Source organism: Rhinolophus sinicus, linkage group LG01, assembly GCF_036562045.2.
Source record: "Rhinolophus sinicus isolate RSC01 linkage group LG01, ASM3656204v1, whole genome shotgun sequence".
NCBI classification, from domain to species: Eukaryota; Metazoa; Chordata; class Mammalia; order Chiroptera; family Rhinolophidae; genus Rhinolophus; species Rhinolophus sinicus.
In genome coordinates this window covers 124,620,819-124,641,350 of record NC_133751.1, presented here as the reverse complement: position 1 = coordinate 124,641,350, position 20,532 = coordinate 124,620,819, and the positions used below count along the sequence as shown (strand labels likewise).

General features: G+C 40.1%; 1 protein-coding gene across 5 annotated transcripts in view; it reads left to right on the top strand.

Moving 5' to 3' along the window:
* The window catches only part of LYPD1 (LY6/PLAUR domain containing 1), a 41,784-nt gene that overhangs the window by 7,263 nt on the left and 13,989 nt on the right, over positions 1 to 20,532 (top strand). Inside the window, exon 3 of one of the 5 annotated variants that reach the window (XM_074335492.1) lies at positions 2,516 to 4,302. The exons of the other annotated variants lie outside the window; for them this stretch is intronic. Coding sequence (XP_074191593.1) covers positions 2,516 to 2,658 — 143 coding nt within the window. The 3' untranslated portion in view covers positions 2,659 to 4,302. Of the gene's footprint in view, positions 1 to 2,515; positions 4,303 to 20,532 lie in introns of those variants that run through there. 5 annotated transcript variants of the gene reach the window in all.

Here is a 20,532-nt window from a genome sequence, read left to right as displayed (position 1 = left end):
GTTGCTCATTAAGTTGGACGGGGATGGCTCCATGACTAGGATAGGTTAATCGTAAGCCTTATTTTCTCATGAGCTAAATAAGAGATAGCAAGTGAGGACCTGACATCCCCAAAATAATCAGTAACCCACTCTTAGTAGAAAGAAATGGAAACATAACCATGGCCTATGTTCCCTTAAGCTCATGCTCTGTTTAATTTCACCAAGCTTTAAAATCTTAGGCTCTAGTTTGTCATTGGGGTGGGCTTAGCAGGAAGAAGGGCCACTTTTAATCAACATTATGTGACAGTCCCTTTATATCTGAATTCTTTTATTTAAGTTGTGTTTATGCACACACAGCATACCTATTTGTGTCTATTTACATTTTTGCCTATACATATGCTCCCCAACTTAGGATGGGGTTACATGCTGATAAACCCATTGCAAATTGACAATATTAAATTGAAAATGCATTTAGTACACCTAACCTGCCAAACATCATAGCTTAGCCTAGCTGGTTTCTACTGAATGAGTATCACTTTCATACCATCAAAAGTCGAAAAATCGTAAGTCGGTCCCCATCATAAGTGGGGACTGACTGTCTGTATACATTTGCATACACATATACATAAGTCTTATAAGAAACATGAAAATATTAAGTCCCCCTTCTTTGCAGATGTTCAGAACATTAATTACTTACCGCTGGTATACAGTAGGCACAAAGATACCTTCTAACATTTTCTTTTTCCGGAACAACTTTGTTAGGAGTATCTTGATATCTGTTAATCTTCCAGCCCTCTATCTGCCCCTTGCCTTTCCTTCTCCTACAAGTGCTCTCCTGACATCTCCCTTTTAGACATCCCACTGTCAACCCTTACTCTCTCACCCTCAAATTCATTTTGAATCAATCAGATGGGCTATGGATAAGTGAATAACAAAAAATCGAAACTATCACCATATTTTAACTTTGCCAAGAAGACTTCAACAGGTTAAGAAACTTTAAGATGAAAAGATTCCGATGTCAGGAAAGATATCCTAATATATTAACACCAGCCCTGCTAAAAAGATTTTTGTGTCAACTTCAATAAAATTATGAATTACACAGAAAAAACTTCTGTACAGTCAATGTCAATATTGCTACCTCCTTTTTGGCAGGACATTTAACACCTTTCTCTTGGGGGCAAGACATTTTTCAATGAGTTCGCTCACTTAGTTTTGGAGAAGCATCCATCTCTTTCATGTAGAGAGCATAGCTAGCTTCTGAGGAAGTATTTGGAAGGGTAACATCAAATATCTTTAGTCTCTTGGACTCTCCAGTAAATGAAGCATTTGTTTATGTTAACTTTCCAGCTGAACAAGCAGCCAAAGCTGACCTCGCATCTCCATAGATGAAATGTTTGAAGATTGATCTGGCTTTCCCATAACACTAATTCCTCCCACTACGATTTCATGAAAGCTTCCCTCATTGATGGTTTTCCTAATGAGTTTAAACAGAGAGGCTTCAAAGCTGGGGTTTTTTTCCCCAAGTGAAAAGTGAAAAGAAGTATGAAAACAAAACACACCATTTTCTTTGAACTTTGAAAAGGAAATCTGCTTCCCTTATATAGTCATAAAACAAAAAGATATGAATCTACAGCCTGCTTCCTCTGTCCCTGCCTCCCTGCCTCTCTCTCTCTCTCTCTCTCTCTCTCTCTCTCTCTCTCTCTCTCTCTCTCTCTCTCTCTCTCTCTCTCTGTCTCTCTGTCTCTCTGTCTCTCTCTGCTTCTTTTATACTTCTGAAAGGATTGACTGACTTAGGTTCTAGTGCCCAAATCTGGCAAAGGTTTATTAGCATACTATGCAGAAGGCTTCATCACCTCAAGCCCTGTTTTAAGTTGTTGAATGGCAGGGCTATTCAGCTCCATTAGGTAAGAGAACACCCATGGCCCTTGCTTGGTAACTTGGAGGAAGTAACTTAAAGCCCCAGGGGCTTAGCTTCCTCCCCTATAACATTTAGAAGCAGGCCACCTGCTTTCTTGTGAAATATGGAAAGACAAATGCTGTCAGTATAACCATCTTAAGGAATTAATCCTAAAAATGGAAACCTGCCAGAATACTCTCTAGGAGTTAACTCCGTCCACTGTCCACACCCGCCCCTGGAGGCTGGCCAAAATAGCTTAGCCTAAGTTACTTTGCACACCACTTCCTCCTTTCTCATATTGAGAATCCTTGAATTCAATCTTTAATTCCTTATAATAGGACCTCATAATTTGCCTAGAAGGTTCACATTGAAATAATATCCTCACTTGATAGTGGTTCAGCAATTTGTTCAAGACCACGCCACCACTCAGTCTTGAAGTTCAAATCCTTCTCCAGGAGTTTTTCAATCATTATAATATCATCTTATATACATACATACATATTTGCATTTCAATAATAATTTTATTGAGATAATTTACATGGTATAAAATTTACCCTTTGAAAATATACAATTTTGTGGTTTTTAAATATATTCAGAGTTGTAAACATAATTGAATTCCAAATATATTTCTAATTCCAGAACTTTCATCACTCCAAAAAGAAACACTGTACCTGTTAGTGGTCACTAATCTGGAAACCTCCAATCTACTTTCTGTCTCTATGGATTTGCCTCTTCCGGACACTTCATATAAATGGAATCATACAATATGTGGCCTTTTGTGACTGGCTTCTTTTAAGATAATGATTTCAAGTTTCATCCATTTCAGTTCCCATTTTGAGATACGTCTTTCCTTTTGCTTGTGCATAGCTCTGAAGGGAAAGCTCAGGTTTGGCAAATTCCTGAGTTACAGAGTGGGGAGAAATGGGGCATGGTGTGTACCTTGGAACTTCATTGGCTAATTAGCCAGTTTCTTGAGTTGAACTAAAAACCTATGCCAAGAGCAAATCATTCCAGTGAGCTGAACGAAATTCGTGTTTCCCAAGCATCTGCTTTGTGCCAAGTACTGGGCTTTCCATCCAATGCCTTTCCATCCATTGCCATCTGTTAGAGTTAATCAGAGGATCTTGAAGTGGTTTATGTTAATCACAAGAATCCTCAGGCACCTGGATGGGTTAGTCCCAATTCCTGAAGTTCTTATCAGTGATCCCAGCTGCCAGTTCCCAACATCTGGCCTCACCCATAGGCCACAGCCCTTGAGAATCTTGCACCTCTTAGGCTAGGAGAGATCTTAATTGATAACTTTATAAATGCAAAGACTGGCATAGAAAGGAGTTTTTTTTCCTAAGGGCTTAAATGTGGTGATCAGTCCATTTCTGTCTTCCCTTGAGAAGGCTTGAGGGTAGAGCAGGTTGAGAGGAATTCTGGGGAGAGAATTTGGCTAAGGGGATATGATTCTGGCACACATTGGTCATCTACAATGAGTACTCAGTGAATATGCATAAATCCAGCCTTTTCCTCCCAAACCAAATTGTTGACTATACCCTTTATGATGTAGGCAGACTCGTTACTCCTGTAAAAGTGGGACGTCTCATCTTAAAAACTAAGCTGGATTCTTCCTTGCCTTGTAGTTTTTGTTGTGGTAGAAAGGGGGGATTGTATCTAAGGGGAGGACAATAGCAGGTAAAAGACAGTTGGTTGCCTCCCCTGAGCATACCGCAAAAGGCTGTATTTATAACTTAGGAGCTTCAATCAAATCTGTGATGAATCAGCTTGCAACTAAAGAATTGTGCTGTATGCCATTAGTTCTTCCTCTCCTAGTAAACTGCGGGTTGTGGGCACCTTGTGACTCAGACACTGTTCACAATCCAGACTATGGGGCACACTCTCCTAGCCATAAATTGCTCCCAGTCTTCTGGTTCCTCCACCAGTACAAAGCAAAGCAGGAGATGAACTGAATTAAGAGCTTTAGCTAAGGTGAAACCATGGAGTTTGTAATAAATCGCTGTGTTGGAAAGAATGTGTTTAAATACAATAAAGCCGTGATGGTTCAAGATGTTGAATCAAGCTGTGTGCCTTTGTAAACTATGAGAGATCCAGATACAAAAGTGATGAAGTGTTGTATTATTTTAAGGAAGTTGTGATATTTGGTCCAGTGCATTTCATTTCTCCCCGGACATGGACAATAGCTTTTTATGTTTTTCTATTTCTTGGACTTGTTCGGGAGAGCAGAGGAAGGCCTGGAGACAGTGCCAGAGGCGGGTGGCGCCAGGCGCGGATCAGCCGCGCTGGTCATGCGCAGAGCCGGTTACGTGCCCTCAGCTGAAGCTTCTTCAAAGAGCATCGGCAGAAACAGGTGTATTAAGTGACGCTGGGTGATGTGTTTTATGCACGGTTTTATTGTTTATGCAAAATCTCCGGGTCTCTTTCCAGGAGTTTGTTCAGAAATAACAAGAGGCTAGGCAGGTGGACTAGTTTTCCACCCAGTGAAGATGTCCAATTTAGGAATGCAAAGGGATCTGGGTTTCAAAATGAGCCAGAGATTCTTTAGAGACTGTCCCTGCCTCCAGGGGGAAACGCAGAGTGGGCAGAGCCGCACCCAGAGAGTGAAGGGTTAGCCAACTTTTCTTTCAAAGGCAGAACAACTTTCTACACAGCCTGCCACTGGCTGCTGGAAGGGAAAGCAGAAGAAAGCGAGTCAGAAGCAGATGTTTTACCCAAGAGTGGGTTCAGATCCAGGGACTAAACCAAGCCCTGTGAAGCCTGGGTGGGTCTGTGAGAGCTGACAGGGGCCCTGCTTACCTAAGCCCACCGAGAGGCATCGCGAGACTTGACCCAGCCTGATGTCGGTGATGACAGGATGACGGATGCTCTGAATTTTTTATGTGTTCAGCATTCTCTGGCCAGCAGTTTGCCTGGCCCCAATCTGGTCTGTATTTTAAAGTATCTTTTCCTAATTGAATTGAACTACAGCTTCATTCACCAGAGTCCATTCATGGTTTTCATTTCTGTATACTGAGTCCAGAAAGGACCTGTGCCCACCTCTCTGTCTGTCTGTCTGTCTGTCTGTCTGTCTGTCTGTGTCTCCCTTTCTTTCTGCTTCCTCCCTGCCTCTCTTTCACACATGCATATACACACAGATACAGTCACCCACTCACTGGTATGCAGACCCCCAATAAATATTTGCTGATTGAGTATACTTGAAATCAAGTGTCAAGCCAAAACAGATTTATCGGCAATTAAAAATTATTATACCAGAAATGAGGGAGCTTAAATCTCTAGTATAAGAAGAAAAATAGAACAAATATATAATTTTAATGTACATATTGCTTTTTAGTTAAACTACAGCCAGCTAATGCCTGTAAGTAACAGTTGTCATTTAAAGACAACTCTGAAGTGTAAACCACCCCAGTTTTTCTAGTTTGTCAGCTTGCTTCCAAGCTGATCTGGTTGTGCTTTTGAATAGGAGTGTTTTCTGGAAAGAGATGCACCCACCACCTGCCAAGCTAAGGTGGTAGTCTTGCCAGCTGGGGAAGGGTCACTCACCAGTCAGTTCTATCAGCTGCAGGTTTGTTACTTGGAACTCTGTTTGATCTGCCTTGGTCATGAACTCCTTTATGAAGAAAGTAAGTCCCCCCCCACACATATATAGTCGTACTCCCCCAGCCAACCTCTGCCCCCACCCAGGCCTCTCCCACACAGGAGTCTCACCAGTTAAAAATACAAATGGATGTGTCCTCAAGAGAAAGGCAATCCAGACTTTCAGCTGGGGGGATGTCCTCCTAGACCATTTAGTTTGGGCAGATTAAACTGCAGAGGGAAGTAGAGAGAGGGGAAAAAATAAAAATAAAAATAAAAATTAAACATTAAATAAATAAAAAATTATATATATATATATATATATATATATATATATATAATGTTTTTGCTTTCCTTCTGTCTTGCACTTGCAATGTTTCCCTGGGCTCTAAGACTCCAACTAATTGCTTGTATTCTCGCCCTGTTTGTTGAATATTATTAATATCATTGTTATAAATCTTGGGTGCCAGTCTCATTTTGAAGCCAAAGGAGCTCTGGCTGCAATGGCTCCTGGATATCAAGGGGCATTACGGTTTCTCTTCTTCCTTAGTCTATGAGGCATAGCTTCAAAAGAGAATTAACCAGCCTCTGTTGCTGCCAAATTCCTTTATTTTCTTGCCTCCACGCCAGGCTTCACTTTCTGTATCACTTAAGAATGTTTTTGGCTGCAAGTAACAGTGACTTAAATCACAAAGATATTTATTGTTACCTAACAAGATAGTCCAGAAGTTGGTGGTCTTGGGATTGTTTGCACAGCTCAGTGATGTCATCAAAGACTCCATTTTCCTACTCACTTTCCTAAGCATGATGGCTTTTTGTCCACAGGCTTGGTGGCTCTTGGTCACAAGATGGCTGCTTATATACAGATTAAAAGGAAGAGAGCTTTTTTCTCCGGCTTTTCCTTTTAATAATAAAACAAATAATTCTCCCAAAGTCCCCTAAGAGAATCTTTCATTGCTCAGAATGTTGTGTCATGGCCACTACTTGCTGTAAGAAAGAACGCAAAGGGTGGATATTGGGTGGCCCCCTGTCAGTGTCTGCCAAATCACCTTTTGAGAAATCCTTGCACAAAATTGGAAAAATTCCAGCACAGTGTTTCTAGGGTCCTCTGGAGAAAGAACAGGGATGATTTGCTGAACATCACCTGCTCTTGTTGCCTAAAACAAGCACTGAATGCCTCATTAGAGGACCTTCATCATGAATCATTTCACATTTTGGAAGAGGGAAAGAAACACGTATATTAGCAAGTGATGTCCTGAAATTTAGTTCAAGATGTACATGACATTCCAGAATTTTGGTTCGCTGCATACTGAGATGCAAGTATAACTAAATTTTAGTGTGAGGGTATTTTCTATAGATAAGAATGCCATGTTCATGGTGACGAGGGTGCTTTGTGTTAAATGCTTAGATGTCCTCAGCTCATCCCACCTGGAGCCACTAAGCTTCTGAGAACTCTGTTTTTCCTATATTTGGGTGATTTTTTTTATGCAAGAAACTGATTAGGACTCTTTGGGCCCCACTATGTTAACCTTACCAGTACAGAACAATAATCTGAAAGACTTCAGGTTAAAAATGCAAGAGCAATTTTATAAAACATTGAAGGGCACTGTTAATATTGAGATAATAAGTCATAAATATCTATTCCCTCATTCTCCCATGGCAAAATAGGGAACAAAGACACCAGCTGAGGAAAAGCAAGTGACTGTGCAGAAACCTTCCTGGCTCAGAAAGTTATAAATGAGCAGAGAAGTCCAAATCTAATGTGAAACTAAAGTAAAACTAACAATTGGCATCATACATTACGGCTTGGTTGTTTGCTTGCCATAATTAAGTTGGCATCAGTGGTTAACAGCCTTGAAAATTAAAGTCAACAAAAAAGAAACTTTTGGAAAGGGTAATCAAAGGCTTCTGAATAATGACGTTAACATCACTATTATGAGGAAAACGAATGTTCTTGCGGGACGTTGTTTCATGTCTATTTGTTGTTGTGGCTGTTGCTTTAACAAACACGGTTAATTTTACTTAGGGTCATTGCAACTCCTCAGTATTACTCTCAGTTTCCGGTTCTACCAGTTAGGCCATGGTGGACTGATGGCCCAGCCGTCAGTATGGATGTGCAGTGCAGAACTTGGCACTTCCTGTTTGTTGGTGGTAGTGTTTTTTGTTATTGTTGTTGTTTTTTACTTTCTTTTAAAAATGGGTTGTTAGCGTTCTTGTTTGGTTGTTGTGCCCATCTGCAGCTCAAATGGAGGTGGCTTCTTTGGCTTTTAAAACATTCACATCTGTGGCAAAGGGAAAAGTAGTTAAGAGCCAGAACACAAAATGGTAGAAAAGAACTACTTTCCAAGTCTTCTCCTCTCTTCATGCCTGTTAAGCGGTGTCCATCATGACGTCATGAGGCACGCGTATAGATAAGCCTGTTCTTCACCAGGTGTTCCCATTAGAATGCAAAGACTGTCAATTCCTCACAGGGTGTTCTTTAAGAGGAAAGAAAAAACACACAAAAAAAACTTGGGAACAGATCGAAGATCGTTTTATCTTGCAATTTCTTTCAAAGCTCAGTGAAAATGGATATAGTTCATTCCAATTACCTGTTTCCAAGCATTTTTCTTGGAGGAGCTGTTTCCAGTCCTGCATAGAATATTTATTGTGATATAATCATAACTCTGGTGCCGTAAGTGTTGGGTTTTTTTCGAGTAGAGGAAGAATAGTCTCATACCCAGATGGGCATTCACACAAGTAGCAGTTTGCCGGGGAAGTTCTGCTTTAAAACTAAATTACATAACATGGGGTGAAAAGTAATGGACTATTAAAGGCTCTGTTTAGAAATTTCCATCTTTATGCCAGCAGAAAGAGCAGAGGCAAAGGAAATTATTGGAAAAGGTAAATGCATGATGGTCCATAAAGAGGAGAAAACCCATGCCTACATTTTAATTGACCATTGGGTCAGAGACTAAAGTGAGAAAACTAGGAAAATAATTTACTTTAAAAGCATGCTTATAGCAAGTAGGTCATCATAGATCTGTAGCCCCATACTCTCTGGGACAGCCCAAAATTGCATGTATATCAGTGGGGAGCAAAGGGGTACAACATTCCATATCTTCTTTCTGACCCAAAACATCTCAACTTACCCAGCATGAATAATGCTAAGTGCTTATTGTTTATGAGTCTCAAAGTCCAGAGGCTATTTGGAAAAGAAGATTAGTTAGAAAGTAATATTTCCTACCCTGGCCGAGAATCACCACCATAGAATTAAATTCAGGACACTGTGCAACCTGGAGCAAATGAAACCTGGTAGGGTCTGGCGAGTGCTCAGTGGTTATCAGTCTTTTTTTTTATTCTTACCCTGGTTCTGAGCAAATTGAGAAACAAAACAAGGAACAAGACAGATTAGTCCCCAAATATCATTGTTGTTATTAAGAAAGACTGGGTTGGGGGGAATAGCATTGAAGGGAAAATCAAATGCACTTCCAAATTAGCATCTTCAAATTAGCTGGCTCACCCAATCAGACAAGGCCAGACAGGGGAAGTTTCTTGCCCTGATGAGCAGAGCAGAACAACTGTTTGCTATGAACTACTCACTCCCAAGAAGGAAAAGGAAGGGGATGACCCATGTGTGCCCAGCCTATTCTTCCCAAATTTATCAAATATGTCACTCCGCCTCCAAGGTTATAGAGGTTCAGAGAGTCAGGAGTTACGCTAATTGAGTTCCCTTCTCATGGCAGGAAATATTAAGAGTGGGGAAAAACCATTCCCGAGTTAATCTTCCCTCCAGGCCATCATACTGAAAAATAGTCATTTTAGGACCCCCCAAGACCTGTGAGGCATGAGTGAAGTAGTGAACTAGCACAGATATTTGGAGCCATATGTGTCACATACACAGACACATACACTCATGATATTGGATGTCAGCATGAGTAGTGACCAGACATGATTTATTGAAGCATTTGTTTGGATAGAACATAGAAAAATGATATAGACTTGTCTCTCACCCATACCAATGTCTTCTATTTATTTTGAAATAATTTGAGATTTGCATAAAAGCTGCAAAAATAGTGCAGAGTGTACCTAGCTTCCACGAATGTTAATCACATGTGTAACCAGAGTATAATTATAAAAATTAAGAAATTTACATTGGTGCAATATTATTAATTAAACCACAGTTTTTCTTTGGATTTCACCAGTTTTTTCCTTTTTCACCTCCAGGATCCTATCCAGGATCCCACACTATGTTTTGTTGTCATGTCTCCTTATTCTTTAATCGCTGCCAGTTCTTTCATTGTCTTTTGTGATCTTGACAATTTTTTTTTTTTAAAAGATCAGGTCAGTTTTTTGTACACGGTCCCTTGGTTTGGGTTGGCCTGATGTTTTCTCACTGTTGATGTAAGAACATCCAAACCTGTAGAGATTTTTATAACAATTGACTTGAGCCAAACTAGAGGATACACCTGGAAGCAAAATCTCTAAGGACTGAGACAAATGCTTCCTAGAATCACAGTTTACAGTTTCTTTTTATTCATTTGAGATTAAGAAGACAAGGTAAGGAAGGTTACATGAAAGTGGGAGGAAGCAACTCGGTGATAGGATTACAGGGTAGTTAAGATCACGTGCTCTCTTGAGGGCTCTGAAAGGGAGCATTTCAAAGGTACGTTAACCTAGATTCACAGAAACAATGGACCGGGCTTGCTTAAGGTAACAATAAGCCTTTTAGTTTGTATGCGTGGGATGTGACTACCCACCATGGCCTGCCCTGTTAGGGATATACGATCGGATCACCCTATGAGGTTACTTTTTGTAAACCCCCTTTTTGTTCACAACATGATGAGATTGAGGTTACAAGACTACTCAGAAGCAATGTGTCATCACTTTCATCACTTGTCAGTGCATCATATCAAGGGATGCATGATGCTAATGTCTTATTACTGGTGATGTTAACTTTATCACTTAATTAAGATGGTGTCTGCTGGGTTTCTCCACTATCAGTGAATGTTTTTCCCTTTTTAATTAATGAATAACTTGAAGGAGGTAATTTGAAACTGTATTAATATCCTGTTTTCTTCAAACTTTTCTCAGTGACTTCAGCATTTGTCGGTGGATATTTCCCTCACCAATTATTACTGTAGTGTTCTAATTTTGATTCCTATTTCCCTCACTCCTTCTGCATTTATTACTTGAAATTCTTCTGTAAGGAAGCACTGCCCTTTCTCTTCCAAACTGGTATTTATTAACTCATTTTTAAATTAATTAGTATTACTTTATATCAGTATGAACTCATGGATATTCACTTTATTCTGTGGGTTGTATCCAGTACTATTATTTATTTTGTTGCTCCAATTGCTCCAGCTGTCCACTGGGAGGTTGACATGGCCCATCCTTTTTTTGAATGCTTCTTTATTTTTGGCACCACAAGATACTCCAGGCTCATCTTGAATTTTCCCTCCTCCCACCCTGTCTGCTATGGGCTGGCCTAGTCGATGGGTGCTTTGCAAGCACTGTCATCTTAATCCTCATTTTTAATCATCTTATATGGTATAGTTTCTTCTGTTTTTGAAAGGAGAAACTAAGACCTAGATTAGTTAAGTGCATTATTCAATTCTCTCCAGTGAGAATTCTACTCTAGGTCTGCTGGAGATTCCAGGGTTCATGTTTCTTCCACTGCGTAAAGAATTATTTCAGAAGCAAAACGAAACATGGACATTACGGAATATGTGACATTGCCACTTTAACTCCCAAATTACTTATTGGGTAATATAAATTCATTTGAAAATGGTGTTTTCTGAAAGAAACAAAATAATTTTTTTTTTCTTCTCAAGATTGAGATTTTTAGGAAGACTTAGAGAACCATGAAATTCCTAAAAGTATATCTAGAAAATTGTAATTAAGCTCAGAGGGGGAACATCAATATTTACAGTGATGCTCCATTTAATGACAGGGATACGTTACCACATCAATATTTACAGTGATGCTCCATTTAATGACAGGGATACGTTCTGAGAAACGCATCATTAGGTGATTTCATCACTGTGCAAACATCACAGAGGGCACTTACACAAACCTAGGTGGCACAGCCTACTTCACACCTACGTATATGGTATAGCCTATGGCTCCAAGCCTGTACAAAACAACATGAGACTAAATCAAGCACAAGAGAAAACGGTATCAACAGATGCAGTAAACGTGAGATGTATGAGGCTGCTGCCAACATAACACAGCATACTGTTTTGCAGCAAACTTTTATAAGGAGAAAGAGTATTCTCTAAAAACTAATGAAAAGTATCGTAAATATATAAACCAGTAATAAAGTCATTTATTATCAAGTGTTATGTACTGTACATAATTGTGTGCACTATATTTTTATACAACAGGCAGCGCAGTAGGTTCGTTTACACCATCATCACCACAAACGTGAATAATGCACGGCACTGTGATGTTACCATGGCTATGTTGTCACTAGGTGATAGGAATTTTTCCATTATAGTTTTATGGGACCACCGTCACATATGTGGTCCCTCATTGACCGAAATGTCGTGAAGGGGCACATGACTGTACACTGTGCCGTAAGAGGCTCCCTTGCAGAAAATGAGAGAGCAACAGAGCCCAAGTAACACTCATATCCACCATGGTGATGACAAGGATATTCCAGAAAACAAGACCTATTGAACTAAAGAGGCATCTTACACAAATGAGGTGGCTTCTGGAGGTACTAAAGAAGGGACCCAGGAACAGGGTAGTTACAGGGAAGTCAGAGAGAGACACATCTTAGAGATAGCTACACTGATACAGAACCTGGCGATGGCTGGGGGCGGGGAGTCTGCTCCAGTTTTCCTGCAGGGTTTTGGCTTTAAATATAACAGCTGTAAGACACATAAATGCAAGTCTTACTCAACAGACCTCCATCCAGCCCATGCTGGAAACCATGTAGATTGTGGCTCCAACTCTGCCTTTCTTTTCTCGTTTTCCCTTCAAGCTGTGGCTGTGTCTCCTGTTAGATTGTAGCCACTGCTCTTCAGGCCAACTGCCTGGTTTGTATATGCTATGAAGTGCATATTTCTAAAGAGACAGTTCAGTTAAAAAATACTTTGAAATATGGAGATAAGATTCTACAAATACTGTAAAAATAGCAAAGGCCTTTGGTAGTGTAGCTGTAACACTCCTGGAACCCAGAGAGATCCTCTGATATGCTTCAAAAAGCAAATGTTCCAAGCTGTTGGTAGCCCGCTTCTCTCCTATAACTGGAGAGGACAGACTGGGTGAAAAGGATAAGATTTCATAATGTAAAGGTGAATGGATTTTGATAGAATAGAACTAGTCAGCAAACTATGGCCCCTACACCAAATCTGGCCCTGTGGAATGAACTGAATTGTGTCCCCAAAAATGTACATGTTGAAGCCCTACCCCCCAGGGTGATGATATTTGGAGGTGGGGCCTTTGGGAGGTAGGTAGGGTTAGATGAGGTCATGAGGGTGGGGCCCTGGTCTAATAGGGTCTCTCCTTCTAAGAGAGGGAGAGACACCAGAGCGCTCTCCCTGTCTGTGCACACACTGAGGAAGGGCCTTACGAGGACACAGCTGTCTACAAACCAAGAAGAGGATTTTCACCAGAAGCCTAATTTACTGGCACCTTGATCTTCGTCATCTAGGCTCCAGAACTGTGATAACATTTCTATTGTTTAAGCCCTGCAGGCTGGGGTACTTTGTTATGGCAGCGCAAGCTGACTAATACAGCCTGTTCCTGAAAATGAAGTTTTATAGGAACACAGCCACACCCCTATGTTCGTATATTAGCTGTGGCAGCTTCCATGATAGAATATCAGACTGAACAGTTGTGACTGAGACTGTATGGTCTGCAAAGGCCAAAAGATTTACTGTCTAGCTCGTCACGGAAAATGTGTGCCAATGCCTGGAATAGAAATTTACCAAATATGGTATAGGTTTTGAACAGGAAAAGCCACCCCAGTGGGATGTTAAATGACCAAAGGGAGGAAACCACCTTAGTGGACAGTGGCCAAACTAGCATGGGTCCGATCACCTCCAGGAGTGTCCTGGACTTCTAACTCGGTCACCTCGCACATGAGCTAAGTGGTTGATAATGAACATTTGGAATGAATAGTGTCTGATGAGTTTGATAGAACAGATCAGTCATAACTGATAGGGGTAGAAAGGGAAGAAATGTAGTCACGGAAGAGCGTGTATAGAAGAAACCAGCTCGTCTCTCCCTCTCCACAACTGTGGATCATCAGGGGTATTGGAGGTGTCCCCCCCCCCCCGGAAAACAGAGGTGGGAGCCGGGTTGTAATGCAGCATGAAATCTTTGTAGGTAGCGACAAGACTGCTCCCTAAATAAATTACAAGGTTCATTTAGAGTCTGTGTGTGCTCTCTCACTCCCCACAGTGGTAATTTGGAAGTGCACACTCCCTGTGTCAGAATTATCTGAAACTGGTCTAGAAATTTGTGTGTTTAAGGAATGCCCAGATAATTCTGCACACTGATATCTGAGCAGCACACATTGCACCCACCTGCTGGAGTGCTAGCACCGGTCCTACCTGGGCAGTGGGTGCACCAATGGCCAGTCCCTTAGTGAAGAACCTTGATGAAGGAGAGTTTTGGCCAAAGAGATAGCACCACACCAGCAATTCAAGATATTAAACAGTTTTCATATCTGTCTGCTGCCAACCAGGTCAGCCTTGAGGCTTCTGGGCCAGAATGCCAGCCTTAGATCTATGTTGTAAAGTCCCAGTAATGTGGAATTCCAAAACTGACACCACTGCTGGGCTGAACTGACTTCAAACAGAGTTGTTTCCGGCACCTTTTAATCCTCCCGCTGAATCTGCGGTGACCCAGCTGTGTTAGGAGCAAACAAAAAGAGTTGGACTCAAACAAAGAAAACACCATCTTTCTTCTTCCCCTCGTGTAATCAATAATTCAACCCTGTACAGAAGCCTGATACCTGAAAGAGTGCTTGCTGCAAAGAAGAAGACGTGGTCCATCCAGCATCCACACCCCTTCTCTCTCTCTCTCTCTCTCTCTCTCTCTCTCTCTCTTTATATCTATAACTATATATAAGTCCCTCCCTCCCATCTCCCCTCCCTCCCTCCCTCCCCTCCCCCTGCCAAGTCTCCAGGCGCATCTTTGGTGGTCTTCATCTGAATGCAGTATTAACATGTCTGCTAAAATGTGGCCCAAATATAGTCCAAGAGGAATGGGGATAGAGTGTGAATAGCTGTGAGAGAAGAGAGGAGCCAGTCATTTTAAATGTCAGAGCAAATCAATCAGTTATGATTGACTGTCCTCTCTGAGTGATGTACCATGACATGCATAAATTCAACAAGTAGCTACTTATGTGAATTAAGGGTGTGAATCAGAAAGTGCCCCCAAGGACAGATAATAATACACCAGTAGCAGCAAATACTGACATAGAACCTACTTTGTGCCAGTCACTTTTCCGAGGGCCTTACACATAGTTCACTTACAAGGGTCATTTCTATTGTCTGTAAAGCAGGACACACAATGGCACAGGAAACGTGTTTGTAACCATCTAGTTGGATGCATTTCAATCCAAATATATACTTAATTCTAGTGTGTAGGGTACAAAGGGTCTAATTCCTTTTTCCCTACTTCCATGTTTTATGTTTTCAACATAATTCTTGGAAGTATAATTTCCTTCATAGTCGAATAACACAGTTCCCAGGGAATGGGTACAATTGCTACAGTGGAATGAACTCCATTGGAAGGAACCTTGAATTGTAGTTACCCTTTCCTTTATTCCTCAGAATGCCCATCATTCACATCCTAAATAAGGAGGGTTAGTACAAATAACTTCCTCTGGGCAAACAATTCATAGTATATTTTAAGTGAGTATAGCCGCCCATCTAAATCTAAGAGCCCCAAGGAGGCCATCACCTCTTTAAAGACTTATAGAGGTTTAAAGTTTTAAATGCTGGGTATCTTGATTAGTTTGGTGATAGCGGGTGGTTCCACAAGCATACTTCTGCTCTGCAGATTAGAGCCATGAGAAACGGCTTGGCACTGGCAGGGCACTTCTCTGTGCCCCTGCAAGTGGGGCAGCTGTAAGCTGGCCCAAGCGGGGATTAGCCAGCCACGTTGATGGGCAGCCCTTCATCAACCTGCTGAGCCAGCTAGCTCTGGGTCTGAACCTTCCTTATCAAGTCCTAGCCTCTCACAGCCCTGTCTGTATCAGCGAAGGCCTGGGGCTTTGTTTTAGCTTTGTGTAACCTGTTACCCAGGCCCCACCAGCCTGGGAATCAAATTTTGGTTGCAAGTCATCAGAAAAACACCCACTATCGTGGGACCTCCAGGCCCCCTTCAAATGATTCTTCTTTCTGTCTTCTCCCCTTCCTCTCCATTCATTCTATAAATACTGGGGGTGCCAAAAAAAAAATGTATACAAGTGAACACTTTGATAAAAGTTGCTCAAGCAGTAGTTCACCATAATCAGAAGTGTCTGGACGCTGACGGTAACCACTTTGAGCACCTCTTGCAATTGCAGAAGTCAAACGTGACTTGTGTTCATCTTTTGTCATCCGTATATATTGAGTATTACAATTTTAATACAGTTTTCCTTTCTTAAAATGTGTATACGTTTTTTTGGTGTCCTCTGTATTTACTGGGCCCTCATTATGTGCCAGGCACTGTTCTAATTACTAGAACTGCATCCTATTAATAAAGATACAATAGTAAAATCAGTAGTGTATCAGAAGTGATTAAGAAAATAGTCATGAAGGAAGGGGCCATCCCTCAGCTGTTTGGGGGCATTTCTCCTGGACATGGCCTTCTGCAGTGGGCAGCTGTCGAGAACCCCAGGACTTCCTTAAAGCTGCCGGGAAGCCAAACACATGGCCATTTCCAGCCCAGCCACCACTTCTTGCCCAAAGCACTCAGAGCCATGGCACCCTTGGACAAACCCCTCTGAAGTTCCAGCAAAGCTCCAGTGCTGTGAGGCCGCACCGTTTTCTGGGTGGGGTGGTGTGGACCCCTCTGCCACCCTGGTGCCACTTGCTATGTGCTCCAAGTCTCAGAGTTCAGTGAAGTGGCTCACTCAGTTAATACTTGCCTATTAATTTGTCATTACAGAGGCAATCCATGAATGCATTCCCACTGTAAACCATTCACATATCACAAATAAATCAAAAGTGCTTCCTGACTATGGCCCAGCCCTAAAGTATATCATTACATTACAGCCCACTGCTCAAGTAGAGCTTTCTGGACCTCTCTTCTTGAATTTTACTTAGAGATGTGATCTCACACACATACCTATGCATGCATACATACACCCTACAGACATACTGCAAGAGCACATATTGTACTGCTTTTTTATCATACATAAATGGTATATTTATAGATCATTTGGAAATTCAGTTTTCCATTCATTGAGAACCAGATCAATATAGGAGTAATTCAATCAGTGTATTGAGCCGGATCAGTGTAGAGCTCTGCACTTTCCTTTCAACTGTTGTTTAACATCCCATAGTATAAATGTACCTTTTTCCTATTGAGGATGTGCACACATGAAAGTGTGTTTTGTTTTGAAGGGTAAATGCTGAGAAGCGCAACTGTTGGATTTGTACATTTTAAAATTATTATGAATCCTTCCAAAATGCTCTTAGGCCAATTTACACTTCAGCAGTGATTCATGAGAGGTTCCTTACTGGTTTCCTTGGCAGCTCCTCTGCTCCTGGGCCCAGATCTGAGCACATGGGACAAGGTTAAAAGAAAAACGGAAAGACGACAGACACAAGTGCCCTTTGATCCTGAGATTTGGGCTTTGGGGCAACTCTGTGTAGCTCTTTTCTTAAGGGTGTGTTCATTCCCAGGATCCCCCTGGTGGACATAGGGACTTGTGCTATACTGGGAAAGAGAAGGCATCTGATAAAATGGTCCTTTGGGGGTACTGTTTATTCCAGAAGGTTTAGAAAAAGTACTTCATTTCCATTGTCCTGCTTTCAACTAGTAAAGTGTCTACAATTTCCTTTCCTATCTCTATCCTGTGGCCACTCAGTGTACCTACCCAGAGACAACCAATATTGTCTCTTTCTGTGTGTTCTTCTAGAAATGTTTTACACATATGTATGCAAGATATATGTATGTATATGTAATTTTTGCCATTTTCCCCCCAATGGAAACATGTTATACCTTGGTAGGCAATGGAAAAGAGTGGTTAAGAGCAGAGATTCCAAAGCCACAATTCCTGATTTCAAATCCATAGGATTACCTGCATGGCCCCTAAGCAAATTACTTTACTTCTCTCTGCCTCAGTTTCCCCATCTGCAAAATGGTCATTATTGCTAGATTTATTACAATTATTAAATTAGTTAATATTTTTAGAGCTCTTATAATTGTATATGGGATATAGTAAGAAGCATGGACTTCTTTGTTTAAATATTTAAAAAAGAACGGAGAGAGGAAAAAAGAACTGTCCACCCATATTTTGTTTTTTGAAAACATGTATATTGGGAAATGCTCACCACAATAAGTCTGGTTAACATCCATCCCCATACATAGTTTCAAATTTTTTTCTTGTAATTAGGACTTTTTTTCTCTTAGCAACTTTCAAATGTTCAATACAGTATTACCTATAGTCACCATGCTGTACATTATATCCCATGATTTACTTACTTTATAACAAAGTTTACAGCTTTGGACCACCTTCACCTATTCTGTTCACCCCCTACCCCCGGCCTCTGGCAACCACCAGTCCATTCTCTGTATCTATGAGCTTGGGTGGTGGTGGTAGTTGTATAAATTACACATATAAGTGTCTCTTTTGTCTGAATTATTTATTTTAGCATAAATGCCCTCAAGATCCATCCATGTTGCTACAAATGGCAAGAGTTCATTCTTTATTATGGCTTTGTAGTGTGCCATTGTGTGTGTATATATGCATATAGCACCTCTTCTTTCTCCATTCATCAGTCAGTGGACACTTAGGTTGTTTCCATATCTTGGCTATTGCAAAAAATGCTTCAATAAACATGGGGGTAAATATGTCTTTGAGAGTTAGGGTTTTCATTTTCTTCAGATAAATACCCAGAAATGGAATTGCTAGATCATATGGTAGTTTTATTTTTAAGTTTTTTAGGAATCTCCATATTGTTTTCTATCATGGCTGCACAAATTTACATTTTCATCAGCAGTGCACAAGGGTTCTCTTTTCTCTACATCCTCACACACTTGTTATTTCTTGTCTTTTTGATAATAGTCATTCTAACGTATGTGAGATGATATCTCATTGTGGTTTTCATTTACATTTCCCTGATGATAAATGATGTTGAGCATCTTTTCATGTACCTGTTAGCCATTGTTTATCCTTTTCGGAAAAATATCTATTCAGATCCTCTGCTCATTATTTGATTGGATTATTTTTTGCTTTTTTTTTTTGGGGGGGGGTGAATTTGTTTACATTAAATTGTATTGGTTCTTTATATATTTTGGGTATTAACCCCTTATCAGGTATATAATTTGCAAATATTTTCTCAGATTCAGTAGGTTGTCTTTTTATTTTGTTGATGGTTTCCTTTGTTGTGCAGAAGATTTTTAGTTTGATGTAGTCTCATTTGTTTATTTTTGCTGGTGTTGCCTTTGCTTTTGGTGTCAGATCAAAAAAAAAATCATTGTCAACACCTATGTTAAGGAGCTTACCACCCATGTTTTCTTTTAGGAATTGTGCTTCAGGTCTTGTGTTCAAGTCTTCAATCCATTTTGAGTCAAATTTTGTGTAGGGTGTAGGATAGTGGATCACTTTTTTGCATGTGGCTGTCCAATTTTCCAAACACTATTTTATTGAAGAGACTGTTTTTTTTCCCATTGTGTGATCTTGGCTTTTTTATCATAAATTAATTAAACATATATGCATGGGTTTATTTCTGGGCTCTCCATTCTGTTCCATTGATCTATGTGTCAGTTTTTATGTCAATACCATACTGTTTTGATTGCAATCACTTTGTAATATAGTTTGAAATTAAGGGCTGTGACACCTCCAACTTTGTTCTTCTTTATCAAGATTGCTTTAGCTGTTTAGTTTTTGTGGTTTCACACAAATTTTAGCATTGTTTGTTCTGTGAAAAATGTCATTGGAATTTTGATAGCAATTGCACTGAATATGTAAATTGGTTTGAGAAATATGGATATTTTAACAACTTTAGTTCTTCCAATCTATATGAATGGAATATCTTTCCATATGTTTGCATCTCCTTCAATTTCTTTCATCAGTGTCATAGTTGTTAGTGTACAAATCTTTCACTTCCTTGGTTAAACTTATCTGTAGATACTTTATTCTTTTTGGTGCAATTGTAAATGGAATTGTTTTCTTAATTTGTTTTTCTGATAGTTTTTTATTGGTGTATAGGAGCATAACAGATTTCTATGTATTGCTTTTGTATCTTGTAAGTCTACTGAATCCATTTATTAGTTTCAACAGTTATTTTCATGGAATCTTTAGGACATTATATATATATATATATATATATATATATATATATATATATATATGCAAAACTATGCAAATAGTTTTACCTCTTCCTTTCTAGTTTGGATGCCTTTTATTTCTTTCATTGGCTAATTGTTCTTGCAAGGAAATCCAACACTATGTTGAATAAAAGTGACGAGCATGGGTATCCTTGCCTTGTTTCTGATCTTAGAAGAAAAGCTTTCAGCTTTTCCCTGTTGAGTTTGATGTTAGCTATAGGCTTGTCATGTATGATATTTATTATGTTGAGGTACATTCCCTCGATACCCACTTTGTTGGGAGTTTTTCTTTTTTCAATCCATAAATGGATGTTGAATTTTGTCAAATGCTTTTTCTGCATCTGTTAAAATATGATTTTTATCTTTCATTTTGTTAATGTGGTGTGTCACTTAGATTGATTTGCAGACGTTGAACCATCCTTGCATCCCTAAAATAAATTTCATTCGACCACGGTGTCTGATCCCTTTAATATATTGTTGAATTTAATGATATATTAAAATATCTGATATTTTTGCATTTATGTTCATCAGGGATAGTGGCCTGTAATTTTCTTTTCTGGTGCTGTCCTTGTCTGGTTTGGATATCAGGGTCTTGCTGG